Source organism: Lissotriton helveticus, chromosome 1_1 (genome assembly GCF_964261635.1).
Source record: "Lissotriton helveticus chromosome 1_1, aLisHel1.1, whole genome shotgun sequence".
Taxonomy (NCBI): domain Eukaryota; kingdom Metazoa; phylum Chordata; class Amphibia; order Caudata; family Salamandridae; genus Lissotriton; species Lissotriton helveticus.
In genome coordinates this window covers 155741569-155768662 of record NC_136057.1, presented here as the reverse complement: position 1 = coordinate 155768662, position 27094 = coordinate 155741569, and the positions used below count along the sequence as shown (strand labels likewise).

Below are 27094 nucleotides of genomic sequence, written 5' to 3'. Positions count from 1 at the left end.
ATGCCTGAAAGATGTTATTTCTCTGAAGATTTAGGTGTGGCTAATGCAAATGAGGGGTGAAAATCCAAAATTGTTGAGGTGGTCCATCTCCATACAGGGAATGGACTTTCGTTGGAACACAGACCAGGGGCAGACCACACCAATGCTGATGGTTCCTACAAGCTTTTCCACCTTAGAGATGGGATCTCCCAGGAGGTTGGGTAGCTCTCCCCACTTTCAGCCTGCGGCACACGTGTTCGACCTGTCAGCCTAAGTGTGGTCTTCCCCCACAATATTTGGCTGTTTTGCCTCACTTTTTGCTGATCTGTTTTTGTTGGCTTTAAGACTTTGGGTATGTTACCACTGCTAACCAGCACTAAAGTGCATGTGCTCACTGCCCTAAAAATAGTAACAATGGTGTATCTACAATTGGCATATTTAATTTACTTATAAGTCCCTAGTAAAGTGTATTATATTTGCACAAGGCCTGTATATTAAATGCTATTAGTGGTTCAGCACTGATTGTGCCACCCACTTAAGTAGCCCTTTAACCCCTTCCACGCTCATGACGAGCTGGGCTCGTCATGCAGTAGCCTCCTGCTACACTGATGACGAGTCCAGCTCGTCATGAATAATGATGTTCCTGGATTTCCAGCACAGGGGAAAAATCCCCATAGCGTTCAAGTGGTTAATCATGTCTCAGGCCTGCCACTGCTGAGCCTGTGTCTGCAGTTTGACTACCATGTCGTCCTGGCATTTAAAACCCCATGTCAAGCCTTATACCCCTTTAATTACATATTAGTCACCAATAAGGTAGGCCCTAGGGCAGGGTGCTGTGTAAGTACTTTTAAATCTTACATGTCCTGGTAGTGAAAAAATCCCAAATGTGTTTTTCACTACTGTTAGGCCTACCCCTCTCATAGGTTAACATTGGGGATTCCTTAATACATTTATTAGGTGTAATTCCCGAATGAGAAGGAGTTGAACAGTCATATTTGGTACCTATCGACCAACTGAGTATTAGAACTGGACTACTGACCCCACCAAATGAGTATACTTCTGGACCTGTGGATACTCTTCCAGGAAGAAGTACTGCTGTACTGCTGAAAGACGGCTTCTCTGTGGGACTGCTGCTCTGGAAGAACTGATTTTCTACAATGCTGCCCTGCCTGCCTGGGTGAGGACTGGACCTCACCACTCCAACCAAGTGTGATTCCAAGGGCTTGTATGCTTAACTCCAATTCTGCAGTCTCAGGGACATCAAAGACTGCCTGGAGCTCTCCAACCAGCACAAGGACTCTACCATCTGTGTGTTCTACCCTGCCAAGTGGTGTCAATCCAGTCCTGGACCCTTGGACTTGGTTTTTCCTGTGCTGCAGCATCAACATCCATGCAGTCTCAACTTTGCGCCGGTCAGAACCGCCGACAAAGTGCCTCTTCGAGAACTCCACAATGTCAACAGTGTGACTCGACGATGCTGCATTGCCTTCATCACCCAGAGCGCGGAGCGCGAAGACGACTAAGGGACCCTACCACGACTACACGATTCAGAACAGACACATCTACAATCCTTTGAATTAAAAAAAACGCATCACCTCCTCGGTTCCTTGCAGCTGCTCCTCGACGTCGACCCTTGTTATCCGTGAAGGTACTGTTTCAGCAGGGCTTGCGTGGCTTCTGTATCCGATCCGCGCTACAACGCAGTTGGCTTGACTTTTCAGATTTGAACCGATCAAGCGCAACCAGATAGCCTCGGTTAGTGCTTTATGACTCTAAGCACTATATTTCAAGTTATTCTTTAAACATTCATAACTCTGGTTCTAATTATTGGACCTTTGTCTTTTTGTTGTCTTGTTTTGTTCATTAAATGAAGCTACATTTTTCAAATCTGGTGTGAATTATTTTTGTGTGGTGTTTTCACTGTTTTACTGTAATAAGTGTTGCATAGATACTTTACTCTTTGCCTCTTAAGTTAAGCCTGCCTGCTCAGTGCCAAGCTACCAGAGGGTGAGCCCGGTTAATTTAGGGCGTGTATCTGATTTACTCAGAGTAGAGTGGTGGTCTCCACATGAAGAGGGTGCATACCGCTACCAACTAGAGGCCCCATTTCTAGCACTATATTTCAGGCATGGGCTATGTGGGCATGTGGGTAACCATGATGCAAGTTAATAATAAGTGGTCTTTACCTTTCTTCTTAGGTTTGCCATCATGACTCACCAGTTTCCAGCCCTCACCGTGGAGAGGAAGAAGGAGCTCTCAGACAATGCTCGGCGCATCGTGGCTGCTGGGAAGGGGATCTTGGCAGCCGATGAGTCTGTAGGTGAGTAGACCACCTCTGGGAGAGAGAGTATGTGGATGAGTCTCATAGACTGCTTGAATAGGGTCTGTGCGGGTAAAGATGGAGTCCGCGAGAAGAGATGGAGTCTGAGTGGAAAGAGATGGAGTCTGAGTGGAAAGAGATGGAGTCTGAGTGGGAAGAGATGGGGTCTGAGTGGGAAGAGATGAGGTCTGAGTGGGAAGAGATGAGGTCTGAGTGGGAAGAGATGAGGTCTGAGTGGGAAGAGATGAGGTCTGAGTGGGAAGAGATGGGGGTCTGAGTGGGAAGAGATGGGGGTCTGAGTGGGAAGAGATGGGGGTCTGAGTGGGAAGAGATGGGGGTCTGAGTGGGAAGAGATGGGGGTCTGAGTGGGAAGAGATGGGGGTCTGAGTGGGAAGAGATGGAGTCTGAGTGGGAAGAGATGGAGTCTGAGTGGGAAGAGATGGAGTCTGAGTGGGAAGAGATGGAGTCTGAGTGGGAAGAGATGGAGTCTGAGTGGGAAGAGATGGAGTCTGAGTGGGAAGAGATGGAGTCTGAGTGGGAAGAGATGGAGTCTGAGTGGGAAGAGATGGAGTCTGAGCAGAAGACATGGAGGAAACCGATGGAGCCTGTGCGGGAAGCGATGGAGTCTGTGGGGCAAGCTATGGCTATGTTCAATGAAATCTGTCTATGCAGGAAGAAATGAAGTCTGTGTGAGGTTGTGCAGGGAGCAATGGAGTCTGTGTGCATAGACATGTGTTTGTGCAGGAAGAGATGAAGCCTGCGCAGTAAAAAGTTGAGTGAGTGTGAGAGAACAGACAGCTTATGTAAAGCAGCAGATGGAAACGATGGGCGAGTCGATTGAGTCTGTGGGAGCATAGGCGGGTCTGTGGGAGAACAAAGGGAGACCAGGAGCTCCAAGTCTTTGGGATGGTACGTATAGTCTGTAAGGGAAGCAACTTAGTCTGTGAGAAGAGATGGAGACTGTGGGGAGTAGATGGCGCCTGCAGGAGAGGGTCAGTCTCTGGGAGTAGATGGCACCTGCAGGTGAGGGTCAGTCTCTGGGAGTAGATGGCACCTGTAGGTGAGGGTCAGTCTGAGGGAGTCGATGGCACCTGTAAGCGAGGGTCAGTCTGTGGGAGTAGATGGCACCTGTAGGTGAGGGTCAGTCTTTGGGAGTAGATGGCACCTGTAGGTGAGGGTCAGTCTCTGGGAGTAGATGGCATCTGTAGGTGAGGCTCAGTCTGAGGGAGTCGATGGCTCCTGTAGGTGAGGGTCAGTCTCTGGGAGTAGATGGCACCTGTAGGTGAGGGTCAGTCTTTGGGAGTAGATGGCACCTGTAGGTAAGGGTCAGTTGTTGGGAGTGGATGGCACCTGTAGGTGAGGGTCAGTCTCTGGGAGTAGATGGCTCCTGTAGGGGAGGTTCAGTCTCTGGGAGTAGATGGCTCCTGTAGGGGAGGGTCAGTCTCTGGGAGTAGATGGCTCCTGTAGGTGAGGGTCAGTCTCTGGGAGTAGATGGCTCCTGTAGGTGAGGGTCAGTCTTTGGGAGTAGATGGCACCTGTAGGTAAGGGTCAGTTGTTGGGAGTGGATGGCACCTGTAGGTGAGGGTCAGTCTCTGGGAGTAGATGGCATCTGTAGGTGAGGCTCAGTCTGAGGGAGTCGATGGCTCCTGTAGGTGAGGGTCAGTCTCTGGGAGTAGATGGCACCTGCAGGTGAGGGTCAGTTTGTGGGAGTAGATGGCTCATGTAGGTGAGGGTCAGTTTGTGGCAGTAGATGGCTCCTGTAGGTGAGGGTCAGTTTGTGGGAGTAGATGGCTCCTGTAGGTGAGGGTCAGTCTCTGGGAGTAGATGGCTCCTGTAGGTGAGGGTCAGTCTCTGGGAGTAGATGGCTCCTGTAGGTGAGGGTCAGTCTCTGGGAGTAGATGGCTCCTGTAGGCGAGGGTCAGTCTCTGGGAGTAGATGGCTCCTGTAGGTGAGGGTCAGTCTCTGGGAGTAGATGGCTCCTGTAGGTGAGGGTCAGTCTCTGGGAGTAGATGGCTCCTGTAGGTGAGGGTCAGTTTGTGGGAGTAGATGGCTCCTGTAGGTGAGGGTCAGTCTCTGGGAGTAGATGGCTCCTGTAGGTGAGGGTCAGTCTCTGGGAGTAGATGGCACCTGTAGGTGAGGGTCAGTTTGTGGGAGTAGATGGCTCCTGTAGGGGAGGGTCAGTTTGTGGGAGTAGATGGCTCCTGTAGGGGAGGGTCAGTTTGTGGGAGTAGATGGCTCCTGTAGGTGAGGGTCAGTCTCTGGGAGTAGATGGCACCTGCAGGTGAGGGTCAGTTTGTGGGAGTAGATGGCTCCTGTAGGTGAGGGTCAGTCTCTGGGAGTAGATGGCTCCTGCAGGTAAGGGTCAGTTTGTGGGAGTAGATGGCTCCTGTAGGGGAGGGTCAGTTTGTGGGAGTAGATGGCTCCTGTAGGTGAGGGTCAGTCTCTGGGAGTAGATGGCACCTGCAGGTGAGGGTCAGTTTGTGGGAGTAGATGGCTCCTGTAGGTGAGGGTCAGTCTCTGGGAGTAGATGGCTCCTGTAGGTGAGGGTCAGTCTCTGGGAGTAGATGGCTCCTGTAGGTGAGGGTCAGTCTCTGGGAGTAGATGGCACCTGCAGGTGAGGGTCAGTCTCTGGGAGTAGATGGCTCCTGTAGGTGAGGGTCAGTCTCTGGGAGGAGATGGCTCCTGTAGGTGAGGGTCAGTCTCTGGGAGTAGATGGCACCTGCAGGTGAGGGTCAGTCTCTGGGAGTAGATGGCTCCTGTAGGTGAGGGTCAGTCTCTGGGAGTAGATGGCACCTGCAGGTGAGGGTCAGTCTCTGGGAGTAGATGGCTTCTGCAGGTGAGGGTCAGTTTGTGGGAGTAGATGGCTCCTGTAGGGGAGGTTCAGTCTGTGGCGGTCGGTGGCCCCTGCAAGAGAACAGATGGAGTCTGTGCTTGAGAGGAACAGTCTGTGAAGAAATGGATTCTACAAGAAACTCGATCAGTCTGTAGGTGAATAGGCAGAGTTCAGGGGTAACGAGGCAGAGTGTGTAGAGTCTGAGGTGCAGGAAGTCAGTGGGTGGTAAGGGTCTTTGAGTGTGTAGAGTGTGAGGTGCGGAAGGTCAGTGGGTAGATAGGTCCTTTGAGTGTGTATAGTCTGAGGTGCAGGAGGTCAGTGGGTGGTAAGAGCCTTTGAGTGTATAGAGTTTGAGGTGTGAAGGTCAGTGGGTAGATAGGTCCTTTGAGTGTGTATAGTCTGAGGTGCTGGAGGTCAGTGGGTGGTAAGAGCCTTTGAGTGTATAGAGTTTGAGGTGTGAAGGTCAGTGGGTGGATAGGGCCTTTGAGTGTGTAGAGTCTGAGGTGCGGAAGGCCAGTGGGTGGATAGGGCCTTTGAGTGTGTTAAGTGTGAGGTGCGGAAGGTCAGTAGGTGGTTAGGGCCTTTGAGTGTGTAGAGTCTGAGGTGCAGGAAGTCAGTGGGTGGTAAGGGTCTTTGAGTGTGTAGAGTTTGAGGTGTGAAGGTCAGTGGGTAGATAGGTCCTTTGAGTGTGTAGAGTCTGAGGTGCAGGAGGTCAGTGGGTGGTAAGAGCCTTTGAGTGTATAGAGTTTGAGGTGTGAAGGTCAGTGGGTGGATAGGGCCTTTGAGTGTGTAGAGTCTGAGGTGCTGGAGGTCAGTGGGTGGTAAGAGCCTTTGAGTGTATAGAGTTTGAGGTGTGAAGGTCATTGGGTGGATAGGGCCTTTGAGTGTGTAGAGTCTGAGGTGCGGAAGGCCAGTGGGTGGATAGGGCCTTTGAGTGTGTAGAGTCTGAGGTGCAGGAGTCAGTGGGTGGTAAGGGCCTTTGAGTGTGTAGAGTCTGAGGTGCTGGAGGTCAGTGGGTGGATAGGGCCTTTGAGTGTGTAGAGTCTGAGGTGTAGGAGGTCAGTGGGTGGATAGGGCCTTTGAATGTGTAGAGTCTGAGGTGCAGAAGGTCAGTGGGTGGATAGGGCCTTTGAGTGTGTAGAGTCTGAGGTGCGGGAGGTCAGGGGGTGGATAGGGCCTTTGAGTGTGTAGAGTCTGAGGTGCGGGAGGTCAGTGGGTGGATAGGGCCTTTGAGTGTGTAGAGTCTGAGGTGCGGGAGGTCAGTGGGTGGATAGGACCTTTGAGTGTGTAGAGTCTGAGGTGCAGGAGTTAGTGGGTGGATAGGGCCTTTGAGTGTGTAGAGTCTGAGGTGCGGGAGGTCAGTGGGTGGATAGGACCTTTGAGTGTGTAGAGTCTGAGGTGCAGGAGTTAGTGGGTGGATAGGGCCTTTGAGTGCCCCCTCACACCTCCCCTCTTCCCCCCATCTGGAGTGTCTCACACTGTATGTGTCTGAATCCACAGCCAAAGAAGGGGCACTGAGCCTGGTGAAGGAGTGAAATCTGTGGTAAGCATGGAGCTCAGTACATACATACAGTAATCTGCGGTCTGTCTTCTAGGCACCATGGGAAGCAGACTCAAGAAGATCAACGTAGAGAACACAGAGGAGAATCGGCGCTACTTTCGCGACCTCCTTTTCTCCGTTGACCCGTCCATCAGCCAAAGCATCGGAGGGGTCATCCTCTTCCACGAGACCATGTACCAGAAATCCAGCAACGGCAAGCTGTTTCCAGAAGTCATCAAAGAGAAGGGGATCGTTGTGGGGATTAAGGTATGCTTCACTAACCCTCTCCCAATCAAGAAGGAAAGTGGTTTCACCCACAAGTTCTTGAACAATGTTCCTCATGGGCACTTCTGTAACATTATCAAAAGCAATTGGGACTCTTAGCTCATGCACATAAGTCAACATACCCTTATTTGATGGGTGTCGCATTGTAAATGTAAATGTACAGGAATTTATATAGCGCAAATCACCGAGCGGTTTCTAAGCGCTTGCTTAGGGAACCCGTCCTGGTATTCCCCTGTGAGATAACCCCGGCAGGGTATCCGCAAGGTGAAAGCCAGGCATCCCGCCGCGAGGGGCCGTTGTGGAGATTAAGCAAGCTATTGCCCAGAGTCGCAGAGTGTGAACCCGTGAATCGAGTAGGCACCGGAGCGAGAATTGTCGAGTCCATGGACATTTTAGGACTCAAGACCCCGCAGAGCCGGGAATTGAACCCTGGGCCCGGGCTGACCTCTGCTTCCAGGTCTGCCTCCTCTAACCAGTGAGCCACACTTCTCCACTTCTCCATTCCTTTAAATCACATTTACCACCCAACAAGCCAAATACCTATTGTGACTTGAATACGATCATCCTCTTTTCATGACTCAAACACCCTCCTCAAATGGTTTATCGTCATTGACTTCCATGGGATCTTCCCATGTGAAACATCTGACTTTCCCTCCAATCCGTTCATCCAAAGAGTCCGGCTTCTGCCATTAAGTGTTTGAACTCTTCCAAGCTAAATCCCTGTTAGGAGAGAATGGGAATTCTGGAGCTTGTCTCTGATGACCAGACCTCTACCACTGACCGGTTGGGTGTCTTGAGCAGCGGGAGCTGCGAATGGAGGACTTTCTATTTTTTGATAGATCTTCTCTTACCCCCCTTCGCTAAATCATCCTCAAAGGTTTTACAAAGTAATGTAATTACTGTGGTCATCCAGATGTTAAACCTTTCCTACTTCTTGACAGGTGGATAAAGGCACAGCAGCGTTGGCCGGGACGGATGGTGAGACCACGGTGCAAGGTAAGAATTCTCTTTCACCTGTTTTCCTCAATGACACCTGTAGAACCAGAGTCTGTTCAAAGGCAAGCGTTTTAGAAAGTGACATGATCATATAACTCGCAATATGAGAACAGTCCCATAACTTAAAATCTTAAAAAGTGAAACTTTCCTAATTAGGAGCTTTAGAAATGTGGACTATTAATAGGGACTATTAATAGGGACTATTATCTCTACAGTAGGAATTCTTAAACATTGACTATTATTTAAGTAAGAACTCTGACAGGGTAAATATTCCTGTGATAAAAAAAACTCTGAAGGGGGATTTCAAGAATTTGCCTGAATGACCGATTCTCAGATTTCCTGTAATGAGAGTTCTTTGGAGCAGTGTTTTCTGTAATAAAAGATGTTAGAAATATCAAAACAAAGAATCTCTAATAAGTAGAAGAATTGTCCTCTGATGAGGAACTGTTACAAGTGGAGTGTTTCTGTTACAAGCGCTCTGACAGGTAGAATGTGTCTATTAAAAGACTTCCCAGAGTTAAACTAGTCTTTCGAGGAAGCATGAGAAAGTGGAAGATTTATCATTAAATGGATCGCTCAGAAGTGGTGAAGCCCCTAGAAGACCTATTTCTTTATAGGAAGCTCTAAGAAGTAGTTTTCCCTTAAAGACAACTCTAAGAAGAAAGGTTTTACTATAATTAGACCTCATACGAGTAGACTATTTCTACAAAGTTTGTAAAATGAAAAGATCCTTATAAAACTGACCTCTCAGTAGCGATATAGTCATTAAACATCTCTCAGAAGTGGAATATAGATAGAACAAATTATCCTAGAAGTGCAATACCTCTCCGCCATAAGTAGAGTTGTTCTTTAGTAATTATAGAACAGGATCTCCTGCAAATAGAATGTTTCTATAATGATGATCTCTTATGAAGTGGAATATACATGGAGCAAATGTACTTAAAAGCGCAATAATTCTTCATCTTAAGTACAGTAGAGTTGCCCAGTAATAGGGGTGCTAGGAAATAGGTTGTTCACGAAACAGGAGATTTTACAAATAACACATTCCTATAAGAAGGATCTCTCAGAAGGGGATTTTTCCGTGAGAGCTCTTCAAGTGGAATATTCCTATAACTGAAGTTCTTAGAAGTGGAACATTAGCAGAAGCTCTTACATCAGGAACAATGAAAGGGCTCAGGAGTGCAAATATTTCTTTGCAGTTTTTAACAAATATCCAATGTACCCAGTTTTTACAATATTCAGAGTTTATATAGGCTGCTTTATGTCTTAATTTGGTTACTTCTGAGCACTTTGGAGCTACAATTTGTCCGATTTGAAAAATAGGTCGGCCCAGTTTAGTTAGTGAAAGGGGGACCTTAACCAAACATTCATCACTCAGTACCCGCGAGGATGTGAAGTTTGGTGAAAATGAGCTGGGGCAGTTCAGGTTTCAGGCCTTTCCTGAAACTGATGTAGTTTGATTCCACCCTGAGGCTTAGTTTTTCTGTGAGAATAGCTGTTAGTAGGGCACTCCTCCAAAGACGGATTTCTCAGACAAACAATTTTCCTGAAACTCTTCCACGAACAGGGGCATTTAAGTGCTGACTCGACCCTTAGAGTGGAACTGGCCGTTGTTTCTTGCTGGTGGTTGAACCATTGCTCCATGTCTAACTTGCTCTCAGGCACAAAGCTCAGATCTCACTTTGTCTGGACAATGGTTACATCCTTGATTCAAGGTTACCCACCTATCTGAGATGGGTTGGTAGTGTAAGGTGCAGCTGTTCAGTAGGCGTGTTGCTACAGACCAGCACTAGTGCTATGGTTCTGTGCTTCTTTTAGTTTGTTGTGTGTAAAGGTGCTGGATTGGGGACAGTTACTCCAAGGCCAACGCTGGCCTTCAAGAGCAATCACTAATCATCAATTGCTTCTTCGTTATCCTCTTTGACCCCCATCTTTTGTTTGAAGGGATAGCACATTTGAGTTGGACTAGGGAGCTTTTGATACTAACATGGTGCAAGCAAGCGCGGCCAAGTCTGGTCACTTCAAGTTAGTGTCCGGTCAGTGTCGCGCTTACGCTACAAAACCCAGAAACCTGCGTAGGGTTTCAATCTCTGTGATAGGTGGATGCAATGTGATAACGAAGCGTACTGGGTTTCAGAGGACCCACTCAAAACCAACTTGCTAAGAGAGCACAGGTGTAAAAACAACACATAATGATTAACTCAGGAGGAGGCATAGAGAATTATTTACCTGCCAAGGACGCTGCTGTAAACTAAACCAGAGATCGATGCAGGTTTAATGATAACCATAATGTAACTTGGGGCACGAAGAGAAATAAATGCTTCAATGTGACACACTGGAATAATGAGGAGCAATGTTATGTTATGTTCATTGGCATTTCATATAGTCCTAACAGCCAAGTTCTAAGATGTTTTCTAAAACTTGTGAAGTTAGTGCATGAGCGAATGTATAAGCGTAGCCTATTCCAGTGGTAGGGGAAAGATAAGGAAAGGATTGGCCGCCGTATCTTGACGTACGGATACGGCAGGGACATAGCAGCAATTTGTTTTAAGATCTTAGGTTTCAGCCAGGACAGTAGAAGGTGAGTGTCTCCTGTAGGTATACTGGGCCTTTGACAGTCAAAGGTTTATGGGTCAGCAAAGCAATTTGAACAAGGATCTTTTCCTGATTGCTTAAAGCCCTTCACTGGCCCCCAAAGGATCCGACGGCACGCCTGGCGGCAGTTTGTTAAGTAGGCCGACTGGAGTATTCTCGACGACCTGCATTTTGGAAAGGAGGGATTCATTTCACGCTAGTAGTAAGGCATTTCCATAGTCAAAGCGACTAATTATTAATGCTGGAGTAAGAGTCCTCCTCGATTTCAACGGAAGCCACGGAAATACTTTGCTAAGACGGCCATAGTTCCAAAACAGGTACCAGGAGTGGATATAACCTGCTCCTTCATGGATAGGATTTCTTGAAGTAGGACACCTAGATTTCTCGTGGTTCTACTAGGAGAAGGCACAGGGCGTAGCTCAGTCAGCCACCGTTCAACCGACCAATTTAGCTGAGCTTTTGCAAATAGAAGAATCTCTGTTTTAACTGAAGACAGTTGAGGTTCATCCATGTAGCAATTTTCTTCATGCAAGTGATGAATCTGTGTTTGACATTTTCTATGTCATGCCCAAAGGAGATGACGAGGTGTCATCTGCATAGGAAAGTATTTCCAAACTACAGAGGTAACTGTCTGGGCTATAGGTGCCACGTAGATGTTAAAAAGAGGGGCTCAAGGAGGAGCCTTGGGAGACCCCCTTGCCCGGAGAAAGGATCTTTGATTGAAAGGTGCTGAAAGAATCCATTTGGGTCATGTCAAAAGGAAAATCTTTGAGCCAGTCTAGGGCTGTTCCCTGGATCATTGTAAGTCAGGGCAGGATTTAGTCCCAGCTGTGTGCACTTCGGCATAGAAGTATATATTCTGTTCATCTTTTGTAAAATTGAAATCTCAGGAGATCTTATATGGCTCTAACCCATCTGGGAAGCCACGAATTGCAGTATATAGCAGAGTGGAAGAATAAGTTTCATTGCTCAGACTGCCAACGTGGCCATGGCTGCGTGTCACGAGAGCTAGGAGGTGCCATCTTAGCCTCTTCCCAGAGCCACAGACAGGTGGAAAGATGCAAGCTCAGTACCTGGCAGAGTCTGAATGCAGATATAAGAGTGGGATTCTTCTTGGTTTCAATCAGGACTTGATACTCCATCAGTGCAATGTCTGTAACAAACCTTTATGCCAGGTGTCCTGGAGGGCGACCATGTTGCCTTCAGACACTAGATCCAAGAAATCAGTTAAGTGCTATCGTCTCATTAACCTGTGGTGGGAAAGCCGCATTTTAGTCATATCTGTGTAGTTTCTCCGTTACACTGAAGATTTCTAGAACTCCAAAGGGGTGAGGTGCCAGCTCAGCTGTGCTGGTCCAATGGAGAAGCAGCGCAAGCATTACGTACATAGTCCGTATAAGAGACTTGCCTATTTGGCTCGCTTCCAGCATAGCGCAGCATTTCGTGCTGAGTTTTTTAACACACGCACCCCATCTACGTCTTAGAGTCCCAGAGAGCACATCTGCTCACCTCATCCTTTCTGAATAAGGCCCTTTTCACTTATTGGTTTAACCAAAGCATGCACGTTTATGTTGGATGTCTGCTTTTGCTGTTATTAAATGCAGCTCTTACCATGTAGGGCTAATTAAAAAGCATGATGGGCTCAGTTTTATAATCTTAGAGGTCCTTAAAGGCATATTTATGGGGAAGTCACAAAGCACAGTAAGTCAACGTGTTGGGCTGCAATGCGTGGCAGGGATAGGGCAAGAATGCTCCATATTTTAACACCTTGCGCGCTAGCGGTTTTCCCGCTGTGCGCTGACTTTTGCGGAAGTCCGCGTTACATGACGAGCTCAGCTCGTCATGAGCGTACGAGAGGCGTACCTCATGACGAGCTGAGCTCGTCACGAGTGTAGAGGGGGTTAAGCAATACGACACATTCCTGCCTTTCCCCAGCACTGGTGCCCTTTTAGCTGCCTAGCGCCAACGCAGGCACCCGTGCACCATCGTGCAAGGGTGACTGTGTTGCATGCAGGATTGTTTTTTTGCAGGAAGGGGAACCGTTCTGCACGAAACAATCCTGGGAGGCATATTCCTCCATATATGTGTGCGGCAGAATGCAGCACACATAGAAAAGAGGAAGAAACGAGGAGAATAGAGATATTTCTCCATATTACTCCTCCCCTGGGAAGGTGTAAGATTTTGGAGCATTCCCAGGTTTATAAGTTCTGTGTAAATCTGGGAATGCATCAAAACACCCACATAAAGTCCGTGGAATGCCTTCCCAGGGCAGAGTAATGCAACACAGCTGCGCCGCGTTAATCCAGCGTTTTGGATCCAGTCAGGGCCACACAAGTGGCTTTGGTAGCTTCAAAAATCTGACTTTTGGTTGTGCGTCACTCTTGCACCACAAAGCGTGGTGGAAGAGCGACACAAACTTCCTCATAAATCTGCCCCTTAGTGGTCGGACACTGGAGTCAACACACTTAACTACGCTGTGTTTAAAAAAAAAAAAAAACGTACATCCGCCGTGTCCATACTAATGTTGGCGCCATGTTTTCCCCCTTTTCCAGGACTGGATGGGCTGTCGGAACGCTGTGCCCAGTACAAGAAGGATGGGGCCGACTTTGCGAAGTGGCGTTGTGTGTTAAAGATCTCAGATTCCTGCCCCTCACAGCTGTCCATCCAGGAGAACGCCAACGTGCTGGCACGCTATGCCAGTATCTGCCAACAGGTAATAGAAATCAGCTACAAGGACTGGATGGGGCACTTTCCAGGAAGATTCCATGGGGCGCGTGGCACTTTACAGATCCACCCTTTTTTTCATGAAGTTTATTGATGTATTGATCCCTTTCTCCTGTTCATTTGAAGACTAATATGACCCCAAATCTCAATGAAGGGGACCCAGAGGAAGCATGTCAGTAACTGCCTTATTGGTGGAGGAGCAAACACGTAGATTGAAAGAATGTTACGCTTTACAGATGTGAACAGGTGTTTAACGCAGCTCTTCATGTATTCGTGTCCGCTTTTAATCAGATACAGATCCATGGGCTGGGGCAACCACCAGCAGACTCTGGTTAAAGACCTGGGACTCCTGACTTGGCTTCACCTTGAGCATCACTCTCATGGCAGGATTACAGACTCCTGATGCGATGGAGATTAGACCAAGCACTTTCAATGGTGGCCAGTGGTGGCCTCTTGGCTTCAGGTGCAGGAGTAGTCACTTCCATTTCCATTTGATGAAACCTGTCAGTTTCAGCAGATGCTGCTTTGGCATCCTCCAGGCTGGGGCAGAATGTCAACTCTTTTTTAGGGAGGGTCTCAGCTGAGGCCTGACCACTTTATCTCAAGTATATTTTAGGAAGCACTTTGTGGAATCTGAATTAACAGGATCTCTGCCATAGAGTCCGACCATAGGCTGGATACAGGGTGATTAAATGTAAAGTGGGCAGTGCCAGTTGAGTTATTGCCTGCTGCCAGATAGTGGCTGCATGGATGTGTAGAAATAAATAAGCTCTGGCGGAAGGAAAAATGCACAAGTGGCAACATTTAATCTGGTAGAGTCGAAAGGAAACAAAATTTAATTCCACTTTAGTCTGAATTCATAGGCCATGTTTTTGCCTCAGCTGTCGCTTCCAGTATCGAGTTTCTGCTTGCAACATTCTTTTTGCGAAAGTTCCTTTCTGTTTTGCATAACCATGTTGCCACAATATTCATGCACATGCAGCATAAATAGATATTAAAACCGTGAACGCTGTACAGACCTGTGCAGAATCGTTGAAAGAGCCAGCAATCTGCATTGATCGAAGGCCAAAGATAGGGAAACGCCTGGAAACAGATACATAAAAAACGTAAAGCCAGCAATATTGCAGCAGGTGGGTCAAAGTGCAAAAGAACGAAAAAACAGGCAGCAAGAGCAAACAGAGCTCTGGAAAAACAGGTCCGGGGAGTAAATAAGTGGAGGGAAAAGGTCACGTGAGCGGTGAGCCAACTGTGCAGGAAGAAGCGAAGCCTTGGAGAAGGGCGGCGGATGTGGTGTAACGCAGCATTCGCCTACAGCAGTTTCCCAAACTGTGGTCCGCGGAACTCGAGTGCCATCATAACGGTCATAGAAAAACAAAACGCCCATGCGCCACAAGAGCTGTAAATGACAACGCAAATGCAGGCAAGACCACAATAAAATCTGGCCAATCACGCCTCAGCTTTTGGTGCAAGCTGAAGGGTGATTTTCCTTAGTTATTATTATTGTATGCTGCCAGCCTGCCTGCCTGCCTTTGAGTCGCGCTCACACAGCAGTTTGTGTCCCCTTGTGTTTATACCAGCCCCAGAGCGTTTTGCGGCGCAATGTCCCCTCTCCACTTTCTGCCCTGAATGCAGAGTACAGCTGTGCCTCTTGCTTCAAGGCTAAGCAGCATTTGGCACCACGGGCCAGCAGGAGGGCGCTTCACCCTGGAAATCAAAAAGAAACACACGAGTGTTTTATGGCTACACAAGGGGAATTAGCAGCAGCCTGTTGATATGTCTGATTCCAAACATGATGCGCGATCAGCTTGTTATATGCTAGTGGCAGTGATGATCATTTCTGCCGACAGGGTTGGTTTCATGGAAAGTGTAGCTGCACTCGAGAAGTATAGTCCAAATTATTTAATTTTAACACTGTTTATTCATGGCACATTATTCAATCAATATGCTTGTAAGCATCATTCCGAAAACCATATTTACCCAAAGCGGTTGCAGCGTGATTGTCATCCCTTCACAAACTAAAGTACTTTTCCCCACAGGATACACAACCCTGCCTTGATGACATACGCATAAGTTTAAAGCGAACACACGCATTAAAAAAGAGTTTCATTTTTATGTCATCAGCCTCATCAAAGTGAAAGTGAACAATGCTATAAAAATCCAAGTTACTTTTTCTAAAAGTGTGTCTTAATAAACACACTTAAGAGAGTCTATTTAATCTACCTCCTGCTCCGCCCCGCTCCATCACTGAATAAATGGAACCCATGACTTTTATTTCGCTCACTATGGGTGACTCAGTCACTGAGGTAGATTTGCCATTCCTGAATAATTGTCATTCATAGCTCATGAAATAAAAACTCCTTGAATAGGCAGAAACCAAAAGCCTGCCACTAATGCCAAGTACTTGTCTGCCATGAATGAATTAAGTACCTCATGTTACAACTGGAGAACTGTCACCGGGTTTACTAATCTGTTTTGCTTGTATTGTGCTAATTTACGGGTACACAAATGCACTTAAAATAACTTCATAGGCTGCACCTCACAAAATCAGTGTCCGATCTCAAGAAGATGAAAGTGCGTCATTTCTGGCATGGCTTTCTCACCTACACCAAGAAAATGAGCAAGAAAATGGCGCATCAGGGCTGAATTATGTTTTTTTTGGGGTCTATGGCTGCTGCGGGGGAAAGGCACATGTTCAGAGTGTCAGTTACCGTTACTTGGCAGGCGGGTTAAAATAGATGCAGCCAGGATCAGCAGTAGGGTTTTCACGCTGCTGTCCATTTGCCCACTTTCCATAAACCCTTGGGTGAATTATATGTGCTGTCAAGCTTCCATCCTGACTTATGAGGGGCGAAACCCTGAAACCGGTCCTAGGATGCTTGTTTCCAGTCCAGGGTGGACCTGGCCTGGCAGTTCGGACTGGACGGTTCCCATTTGGGGCACGGTCAGGACTGATTTGCATATGGCTGGGTTCAAGCTGGAATGGCATGGGGAGCAAAGAAACAATAGATTTAGGCCCACATCTCTGTATTAAGGTTAAGGTTTTACTTCCTTTCCCCACCACATATTTATGTCAAAAAGCTTCCTCAGATCCTATGTATCTAAAAAATAAATACAGAAATCGTTTGGAAAACGTAGAATCAGACCGGTGGATTCAACTTTCCGAAATAAAACCAAACATTGAAAAGTTAGTCGCCGAGATGCAGCACCATCCGTCCCTTTGAAATGTTTTGATTTTTGCATATTTTTTCAATATAAAATAATAAACGCTTTAGTTATTTGTTTATTTGCTTGGTGTGTACTGTTTTGTGTATTTTTTGCGAATTACTGTTTTAACTTTTGAAATGTATATCGTACAAATTTCTTGGGGGTCCCTGGCTTCCAGTAGTGATTCAGTGGGGGTCCTCAGGAGTCAAAAGTTTGGGAACCACTGGCCTACAGGGATAAACCAACTGTGAAGCCAGGCCCTGGGGGGTGGGGAGACGGGTGGTGAGGATAGAGCCTGTCTGCGTACCGCATACCTTATTCAGCCACACTAGCCGCAAAATGGTGTACGTTTATATTGCACTTAAATAGGAACTCTTAAATTCAATTACATTTAAAACACGCATTGCCAAAGCCAATTAGTCGGGCCTTGGCTAGTAAGAGATGTTTATTTTAATTTTTACAAACATATACAACATGAATTATAATGCTAAAAAGTCATTAAAGTGAAAATTCTGCCACGTAAAGATGACGCGCATATTTTTCATTGAAGTGAAATATTAACTGTTGCAAAAATAAATTAAAACGCTACATGAAATGAAAGCAGAGACGAGCTCTGACTCTCAAGTGTACTACTTTCATAGGTGCATGTGCACTAGTGAAAAGGCTTCACTCCGCTGGTAGCTGAAGTTGGTTGACCCGTAGTCCCCTGCTGTGTGCCTTGGTAGGTGGAACCAAAATGTGAATGCTTTCATCTCACAAGGTTTCGCTTTAGATACTTCCCATTAATGCTGGGGTTCCCTGAAAAATGCTACTCTGAAGGACAAGTGTTGTCAGCAACTTTCTATGTGGGTCAGTGAGGATGGCAAGCTAAACCAGAGGGCTGAGCCGGGAAGGCTCCTGGTGGGGTGCTACACTCGCATATGTAACACCAGACCAGGAATGTGGTGTTAGATCAAACAGTGATGAGAAAGGAAATTCAGAAAATCACATTCCAATATCCATCCTCTTCAGGTTTGTTTAATTTTAATTTAGACGTTTGAAACATGTAACTTTTGAGGTTGGTGTCTCCTGAACAGACTCAAATCACCTGTAGGTCGTCTTGGTGTAGTGACAGGTGACACCTTGTTGGAGAAGAGATTTTACAGAGCAGAAGACTGGTGAGCAGGAGCAGTCGCCAACTTTAAAGAAAGGCACCCCCTGCCCATGTCCCCCAAATATTTTCAAACTGAGGTCTCAGAGGGAGACATTGTATTCAGTGTATCTATTGCAATTGATGGTCATACTACTTTCTAAGTAATTCCTATTTTGACTAATGCAGGACCTGAGGCCGAGAGAGATGAATGAGTTTGCTCAGATGATGGCTAATTTTAGATGTGAGAACTAGTTTTTCTGGTTTTACAAACAGCAACGTAACCCACACCAGAGATGCACGTACACTCTCTGGATCTGCGCTGCTGCTCTAGTTTCATCTCTTTTTTTCTGCCTTCCTCACTAGCCATCTTTTATTAGGTCTCGCCTGTCGATGCGCATGCGCATCGAGCAAGCGAGAGTATTGGGACTTATCCACTCTTTATCCACACTGCAAGGAATCGTGGCGATTCCTTGCAGTGCCCGTGACTTTTAAGCTCAATGCGCATGCGCATTGAGCTTAAAAGCGCGTGCACGTCCGTCTTTGTTTACCCGCTCCGCCCCCTCCCCTTCCCGCCGTCTCGCATTTCCCCTGCCGCATCAAAGGCTTTCACGGCCGGCCGGCCATGCTTTCAGTTTCACGACCGGCCGGCCGTGTCAATTACATTCCAAAGCCCGCTCTCCCTGCTCCGCCCCCTGCTCCGGCCGAGACGCATTTCTCCTCCCCCCTCCCCTCCTTTTTTTTTTCGTTATGCTTTCTGGCAACAACACACAGTCGAGTAACGCAGGCAGAGAGAGGGACATCCGGGGCTCTGCTCACCACGGAGGTACGTTCAGCATGTTTAACTCGTGTTGTGATGCAGCCTTGAATTTGGCTGAGGACTTGTAGACGGTCTCCTTGCTCATGGTTTGGCTCTTAAACTGTGAATATCGGGTCTGTCCTCCGGAACAGAATGTTTTCCGGAACCTGTAATATCTTCTTTTCATTGGATCTGACATACGAGCAAGTGTTTGCACAGCTTGAGCAGAAATTGTGGTAGGAAATTAAATCTCCGTAATGCCAAGTCATTTGTAACGTGTCGTGTGCCTCCGACGGCCCCTTCCAAGCACTAACAGTGGATCTAAAAGCATCCTGTGTCTGCTGCATTAGCGCAGTTCACAACATTGGACTCCATGCTTGTCTTTTCTTTGACTCACATTTTATTTTTTAATGTCTTGGCCAGTGCATGTCTTAACTCTTTCCACCCAATGCGTTGCCTTTCCTGCGATACGATGCTTCCCCCTCACCCCACCCTTTATCCTTTGTCTCATTAACTTCAAATCATCGTTCGTACCGGCAACCTGAAACCAGTCCCCTTCTGAAGAATCCCCTGCCACCATATCTCTCTCTCTCTCTCTCTCTCTCTCTCTTTCTCTCTCTTTCTCTCTCTCTCCCAAAAAAACCATCCCCCTCTAGAATGCTTCTCGGCACTATATCGTGGATAAGATGACAGATACAGTTTAAAGCTTGGGCAAGTTGGGCAACTGCCCCGTCCCCCCACCATGCAAGCTCATCCGCCCTACCCGCCCTGGGAAAAGTGAACTTACTCTCAATGTCGCCTCTATTTCTGCATCTAAACCTCTCTGCTTTCCTCTGTGTACCTCTGACCCAGGCTCCTTTTACATTTCTTAAGGATATCTTGGCGCCTCACTCAAGGCATATTTCAGCTGTTTTTTTCAGCGACCACAGTTTCGGAAACTTTATTTGGAACCATACAGGCTTGAATTCGCACAAAAAGGATAATAAAAGTACAAGTTGCACCGCGCAGGGATCTCAAAAGTATGTCTTGCCCAGGGTCCAAAATTCCTTAAGATGCCACCAGGGAGTTTACAAGACTGACCATTCCAACTCCAAGCTAGAGGCATTTTGTGTAAGGAGCTGCGGCTGGCTGGAGACTGCGGGCTTTGCAAAGAGTTAACAGTGTGTATGTTTGCTGGTGTCCACAGATGTGACTCCGGGTCCGTGGGAGTAACTATGTGGTGCTTCCAGCGCAGATGTGTCAGGGTAGAAGCACCGCAGCGCTCTTTCTCGTCCCCAAACCCACCTCTCTTTCTTCCACGCCCCCTCACCCTCCTTTGCTCTTTTCTTTCTTCCTCCCTTTGTGCCTTTTCTCTTTCTCTCTTCTATCTTCACTCATTGTTTGTCATCTCACTCCTTTCACCCAATGCACTCCTTTAGATACTCACCTTCTCACTTCCTCTGTCTTCGCGTCTAACTCTTTCCCCTCTCCTGTCCAACCGCTCTCCATCCCTCCCCCACTAATACAACAGGTTAAAAGTTCGATTGTTTATGATAAGAAAATAACTCGACTTCCTTGCACACATAAACAGTCACTATAGACTAAGTTCACACTCTCTTAGTTCACAGTCTCTTAATTTGAAATTGAGAGCCTTTGCAGCGCTTTGAAACCTGCTAACTATAAAAGTCGGCACTAGATACAGAAATAAACATGGCGAGGACGGGCAGCATCCCAAGCTGTGGGCGAGCCTGCACCTCGCTTACCTGAGGCTTGCAGCAACCAGGAAGGGGAACTGGCGGCGACGAGGCTGCTCTGACTTCTTAAGAAGTGGGTGGGTCACGTGACCGCACTGAGGCAACACTTTTTGGCTAAAGGGAAGCCGTGGTTGCTTCACTTTGGGGTGTCCTTAGGGTACAGCCCCCCAATGTTGCAACCGAGAGTTATACGCTTTAGTGAGTGTTCATTGGTTTATGAGGGCTTGAAGATGAGGCTGCCGATAGCTCTTGAAATGTGGCCAAAATATTACAAATGCATGACTAATGCTCTTCTCCAAGGATGCTTTTAGGCGCTACAATCTGCTTAGGGTGCGTTGTCATGTAGAGGCCAGGCAGAGGAGGTACTAGGTAAATGAGGTAGATTTCTCAATCACTTTATGATTTGCGACCATCAGACACCCATTCTATTGGCCTAAAATGCTTTTGGGGTGACCATGGAGTATTTATCGAACATATGTGCTTCCTGGACACTCTCAACCCCTCAACCCCTCACCCTCACTCACCCTCACCCACCCTCAACCCCTCACCCTCACTCACCCTCAACCCCTCACCATCACTCACCCTCAACCCCTCACCCTCACTCACCCTCACTCACCCTCACCCACCCTCACCCTCACCCACCCTCACCCACCCTCACCCACCCTCAACACCTCATCCTCACTCACCCTCACCCTCACTCACCCACCCTCACCCACCCTCACCCTCACTCACCCTCAACCCCTCACCCTCACTCACCCTCAACCCCTCACCCTCACTCACCCTCACTCACCCTCACCAACCCTCACCCTCACTCACCCTCACCAACCCTCACCCTCACTCACCCTCAACCCCTCACCCTCACTCACCCTCACCCACCCTCACACCCTCAACCCCTCACCCTCACTCACTCACCCTCACTCACCCTCACACCCTCAACCCCTCACCCTCACTCACTCACCCTCACTCACCCTCACTCACCCTCACTCACCCTCACTCACCCTCACTCACCCTCACTCACCCTCACTCACCCTCACTCACCCTCACTCACCCTCACTCACCCTCACTCACCCTCACTCACCCTCACTCACCCTCACTCACCCTCACTCACCCTCACTCACCCTCACTCACCCTCCCCCACCCTCACTCACCCTCAACCCCTCACTCAGCGCAACCACAGCATCTTCACTAAATATATTTAATAAACTTTAAGCTATTGGCAATATAAAATAAAATCCATTTTATTTACGTATTAATTATTAATTGTTTTTTTAAGCCATTGATTTTTTATATCAATACATATAAGTCACATATAAGTCCCGTTAATACAAAACATGTTGCTTTACAAATGCTAGAGGTGTCACATTTACAAAAATTATAACTATTGGCTTTGTAAAGAAGAAAGCTATTAATTTAGCTATTTAGAAAAACCAACACATAAATAAAAAACAAAAAAATAAATAACACCTATAGCTCAAACTTTACTACTGCGAGACCTATTGCATTTCCAATGCTTGTTGTTAGTGTGTTCTGTTATTATGGTTGTTGTGTACATGTGCTACACACTGAATTGCCTTTCAGCCCTTGTGTATCCACATATCTCCTTCATAGCCTGGGATCTTTCTCTTGCATTTCTTTCCTATAGTTTCACCCGTTTTCCTATCTTTCACTCACTCTTCTCGCTCAGTTTCTAGCCTTCCCTCTCTGTGTCTGTTTACCTTTCTAGTGTCTCCTTCTGAATGGGACCATGGCTGTCACTCCCATTTCACCCAGTGACATTGTTAACCGCTCTTTGATTTCTGCTGGTAGAACGGGTTGGTGCCCATCGTGGAGCCTGAGATTCTGCCCGACGGGGACCATGACCTCCAGCGATGCCAGTATGCCACCGAAAAGGTAGGTTGCTCTTAATTAAATCACTATCCTTATTGATAACGCCTTGATTACCACATCAGGTCTTCACAGTGTCAACCTATATCTCTTCAACCTTCTGTCCTGCCTCAGCCTAGCCTTTGTTTACTACTGCTCCCCAATGGTGTCAACACATACACATGAACAAACATGCAGCAGATTCTGTTGGACACCTGTGGTTTCGAGCTGAGGACATTATTTTCACTGATGGTTCAGTCCGCTGTGACCGTACCCTCGTCTTTGATGTTTGAGTTTCCTATGTCACTCCCTGTTGGTTTCCCCCCTGCCCCTGCTTTTCAGTAGCATTAGAGTTCATGAACCTTCCCATGGTTTGTAGTAATGATTGAGTTTGTGAAGATATCTTCAGTTTTTAGTAATTGTTGGGCCTTTGATACCCCCCTTCATTAGTTTTCAGTGATGGTCAGTCTGTGCTCCGCTCTTCACGTCACGGTTTAGTCTGCAGTGTCCTCCCCTTGGTTGGTGATGTTTGCACTTTGAGCCTCTTACGCCGCTGCTTGGTTCCCGTGTCTTAGGTGTTGGCTGCAGTTTACAAAGCTCTGAACGACCACCACGTCTACCTGGAGGGGACCCTGCTGAAACCCAACATGGTAACCGCCGGCCAGGCCTGCCCTAAGAGGTACACCCCCGAAGAGGTTGCCATGGCAACAGTCACCGCCCTCAGCCGCACTGTCCCAGCGGCGGTGCCAGGTAACTAAAGTTCACGCTTTGCAGTCTCTTGACATCGACCTCAAGCCCTCCTCCCTTCCTACTGTTGCTTTTCCATCACATGCTACTTTTCCGGCTTCCACTCTTGTGTCAATCCTTTTCTTCGCAACCACTGAGGGCTACAATTTGTCACTACCCAGTCCCTCCTCTTGGATCTTATTGCTCTGTATTGGTTGAACACACAGACCATCTTGTCTGGAAGATGGTCTAGTCCTAGCTGTGTTCCAGTCTTATAATTTCTGTACACTCCATTGTTGTCTTCTGTATTTATCTTGTTCTTTCTTTCTCCTTTTTCATTATATCCTTCACCTTTATGTTTCCTTAAACCTTTCTTTGTCTACTACCTGTTTTCTTCGTTTTCTCCCACTTTCGTTCTCCAGCATCCATCCTTCTCTTCTACATACCCACCACTTGGCACCACAAGCAGTCATACTAACTTCTGTTTTTTCAACTTTCAGGGATCACTTTCCTGTCCGGAGGTCAGAGTGAAGAGGAAGCCTCCCTGAACCTGAATGCCATCAATCGCGCCCCTCTCCCCAAGCCCTGGAAGCTCTCCTTCTCCTTCGGACGGGCCCTACAGGCGTCTGCGCTTGCTGCCTGGTCGGGGAAACCCGAGAACCTCAAGGCTTCTCAGGAGGCCTTTGTCAAGAGAGCAAAGGTACAAAGGACCCCGGCAATCACTTCTTGCCCTCTTACCACCACCTACTGTGGCACCAAACCATAGTTTTATGAATGTTCAAGTCTCTTTACACTGAAAAATATATAATTATTGTGAAATTTAGAACAATATTGTAAAATGTAGGTGCAGAAGCCAAGCCTGAATTTCAGGCTATCCATATTAGGTACAATTGCATGGATCTTCATCTAAATGGCAATCATAGTCAGTGGTTACCCTGAGAACCAGACACAAATTTGGACTTCTTAGGCCTTCTTTTGACACCCTTGATTAACATCTACACCTGAAAGACCTTCAGAGATATTCACCTCCCATAAGGAACCCATGGATGTTTTTCAATTTGCATCCCTACGTTAGGAAAAGTAGAGCATATGCCTTTTCTTTTTTAAATTATTTGTAACGTAAACATAACCATAAATGTAGCTTCACAGTGCAACAAATATCTAGAAAAACAGCACTTTATAATGATGGGATAGACATGCTATAAAATAGCAGCAAACAGAGGGCCTGAATTAGATTTCTGTGGACGGGTTACTCCGTCACTACAGTAACCGATATTCCGTCTGATTAAATATATAGCCCATAGGATATTATAAGATTTATATTTCAGGGAACAGGATATCCGTCACTTTTTTGACAGCATAACCCATCAGCCGAAATCTAAATCAGGCCCAGAGTTTGGTCTCAAGAAAATTCCTTACTACAACAACCTCAGATATCTAAAACATGAATGAGACAACAGACTTCAGTATCTGTTCATAAAAAGGGTGTTTGTAGTCACCTTTGAAAGGGGAACACATTTATTTAGGGGGTAGTCTAGAGCTTGACCTCCCTTACGTCCAGCACCCTAGTGCCTCATCTTGCTTGTAAGTTTATAGCATCTTTAATCTTTGCACCACCACCAAATCAAGAGACTCTGTTTAAAGCCTTTGATCTAGAACCAATTTCATAGCAAACAAGCTGAGTTGGAGCCTGAAAATCAATCCGCTTGAATTAAAAAAACATAGCAGCCTCTTGAGAAATGTCCACATGAGGGCTGTAATTCTGGCCTGAATTTGATCATTAATGGTAAAACATCCAAGATGACGACAAAACAGTGTTATGGAGCCTCTTCTTTCTCCCCAGAGAGGTTATGTTTTTTTCAATATTGTACATGTGGCAAACCTAAATATACAGGGCAGTGTTCACACAGTACAAAACATTATCACATAAACATTTAAGCATTTCATCTATTAAAAAAATAGTATATAATACATATTTTACTGACATCAAGATAATTATTGTATTCAAAACACTGAACAGGACGACAATGCATAAAACCTCATTAGACAAAGATAATCGTTCAAGTACCCCTACCCACATATCAATACAAAAAGAGTTGATCATATCAATCTCAATAAAATCATGTCTATACAGCGATGAGTGTTTTTAATAATTCGACAGCCCCAATAGATTTGTAGCATCAAGGTATTGTATTATTTATCCTGTCTGTCTGCAGGAGAAGCGCCTTAGTCTTCTTTGCATAACGTATATCCCTCTAGAATGTCATAAGTTAAAAACAAGGGCAAGTCATCTTTATGTATAATTTTTTTTTTTATGGGTTTCCTTCCGGTATGATATGTACGTGCATGTGTGCCAACCTCTGCTCTTTTTATATGTATGTGTGCGTATATATATATATATATATATATATATATATATATATATATATATATATATATATATATATATATATCCAAACCTTGCAGGCACCCAATTTGAAGGAGACCACACGAGAATCTTGGCTTCACTAATTTATTCACATCATGCAAGCAGGCTTTCGGTACGAAGGCAAACTTCACAAAATACGCCAGACGCGTTTCGGGTTGATATAAAACCCTTCCTCAGCAGCGTTTTGTTGAAACAAAGCAGCACAGTTCATTGCGCTCATTTATATTCATAGTTCCCGCCCTACTGGGCGTCGCCAGCACCGTGGCATTCTGGAATCTGTAGTGCCAATGCGATGAGGGTTTTTAATAATTCGACAGCCCCATTAGATTTGTAGCATCAAGGTATAGTATTAATTATCCTGTCAGTCTGCAGGAGAAGCGCCTTAGTCTTCTTTGCATAACGTATATCCCTCTAGAATGTCATAAGTTAAAAACGGGGGCAAGTCATCTTTTTGTGTAATTTTTTTTTTAATGGGTTTCCTTCCGGTATGATATGTACGTGCATGTGTGCCAACCTCTGCTCTTTTTATATGTATGTGTGTGTGTGTGTGTGTATATATATATATATATATATATATATATATATATATATATATATATATATTCTGCTCTAGTGGTCCCCTTATCAATTGGTTCTCTGTTTGAGCAGGTTCTCTTGGGTATGTAAACTTCTTCAATACCCAATATGTGGTCTCACTGGAAATGTTAAACACCTTGTTAATACATCATCGTAAGGCGTCAAAAGACTTGAGCAGAGCCTGGAGGCGAGGCCATCTCAATGTACTGTGCCTGCTCTCCTGATCAGAGGGAGGGGGCTTTCCACAAATTGTGTGTAATCACCCATCCTTCCTACCACCATTCCCATGGCATGCTAGAACCCATAAATAAAAGCCCCTGCTGTAGGGGGAAGTCAATGGTTTTATGTGGCCAGTTTCACAGATTAGTAAAATAGTAAGGTGGGGTATGATACATGTTCCTTTTAGAAATCAGCTCTTATAATTTTCATTTTTTACTCTCACAGATTAACAGCCTGGCCTCCAAAGGTGAATATGTCGCCTCCGGAACAACGAATGCTGCTGAAGCCCAGTCTCTCTTCACAGCCAGCTACACCTACTAAGGGACTCGTCTTGGATCTCCTCTCCTGCAACTTCTGACTCTTTCCAATGCCCCCACCCACCATTTTTTCCCTAGATATCTCTCTTCTCCCATAGTGCGACAACCACTTTTGCGAAAAAGATCACACACTTCGAAAAGCCATTCCGTTCCTTCTCCTTGCTCCCCATTTAACGAGTTTTATCGCCTCTTCAGTTCTTTGCCCGGATCTCCCCTACCCTCAGATGTGAAAATGAAGGACCCGTCGGGCGCTGAAAGGCCACAACTGATTTTATGCAAATGTAAATGTGAAACCGTAACTGGAAATACAAAAGCCTTAAACTAACAATTGAGTGTACAGTCTGTTCTTTGAATTCTATCTCTAAAAAGCATTTGTCACCAGAGTTTTGTAAAACTTCTTATATCTGATTTTGGTAGACTGTTCCAAAATCCTAAGATGATAGGTGGCATAGCTCCTTCTTCAGCCCACACTTCTTACTGGTGCCCTGGGTGGTACTGTGACGTAAATGCTTGTGGTGCAGTTTGTAGTGTTAAGGCATGATTCTCGGGTTCAACCCAGATCACTGAAATGGAATTAGTCGCCAGAGATACCAGACACGGATAATGACCCAGCAGGCAGATTGGAGTCCGGCAAAATCTACAAATGCAAAATAAAGTTTATCAGCAACTAAGCAAAATATCAAAAACATTACACAACATAGATGGTGTACTCACAGGAATTCCAATGTGTCGGGCACTAAAGAAACAATACTACACTGGACGGTGTCTGTAAAGGACAGAAAGGCTCTCATTGCTTCTCTATATGGCAGAAGCTGGTCTTTCTGATTA

The 27094-nt window shown here is 46.3% G+C and overlaps 1 protein-coding gene across 1 annotated transcript in view; it reads left to right on the top strand.

The window, feature by feature from the left end:
* Window positions 1–26587, top strand: part of ALDOB (aldolase, fructose-bisphosphate B) — a 39316-nt gene extending 12729 nt beyond the window's left edge. The window contains exons 2-9 of the mRNA XM_078659314.1: window positions 2178–2299; window positions 6728–6939; window positions 7899–7953; window positions 13101–13261; window positions 21944–22027; window positions 22576–22750; window positions 23227–23426; window positions 26175–26587. Of these exons, the coding sequence (XP_078515440.1) occupies window positions 2188–2299; window positions 6728–6939; window positions 7899–7953; window positions 13101–13261; window positions 21944–22027; window positions 22576–22750; window positions 23227–23426; window positions 26175–26270 (1095 nt within the window). The 5' untranslated portion in view covers window positions 2178–2187 and the 3' untranslated portion in view covers window positions 26271–26587. The remainder of the gene's footprint in view (window positions 1–2177; window positions 2300–6727; window positions 6940–7898; window positions 7954–13100; window positions 13262–21943; window positions 22028–22575; window positions 22751–23226; window positions 23427–26174) is intronic.
* Window positions 26588–27094: the final 507 nt, after the last annotated feature.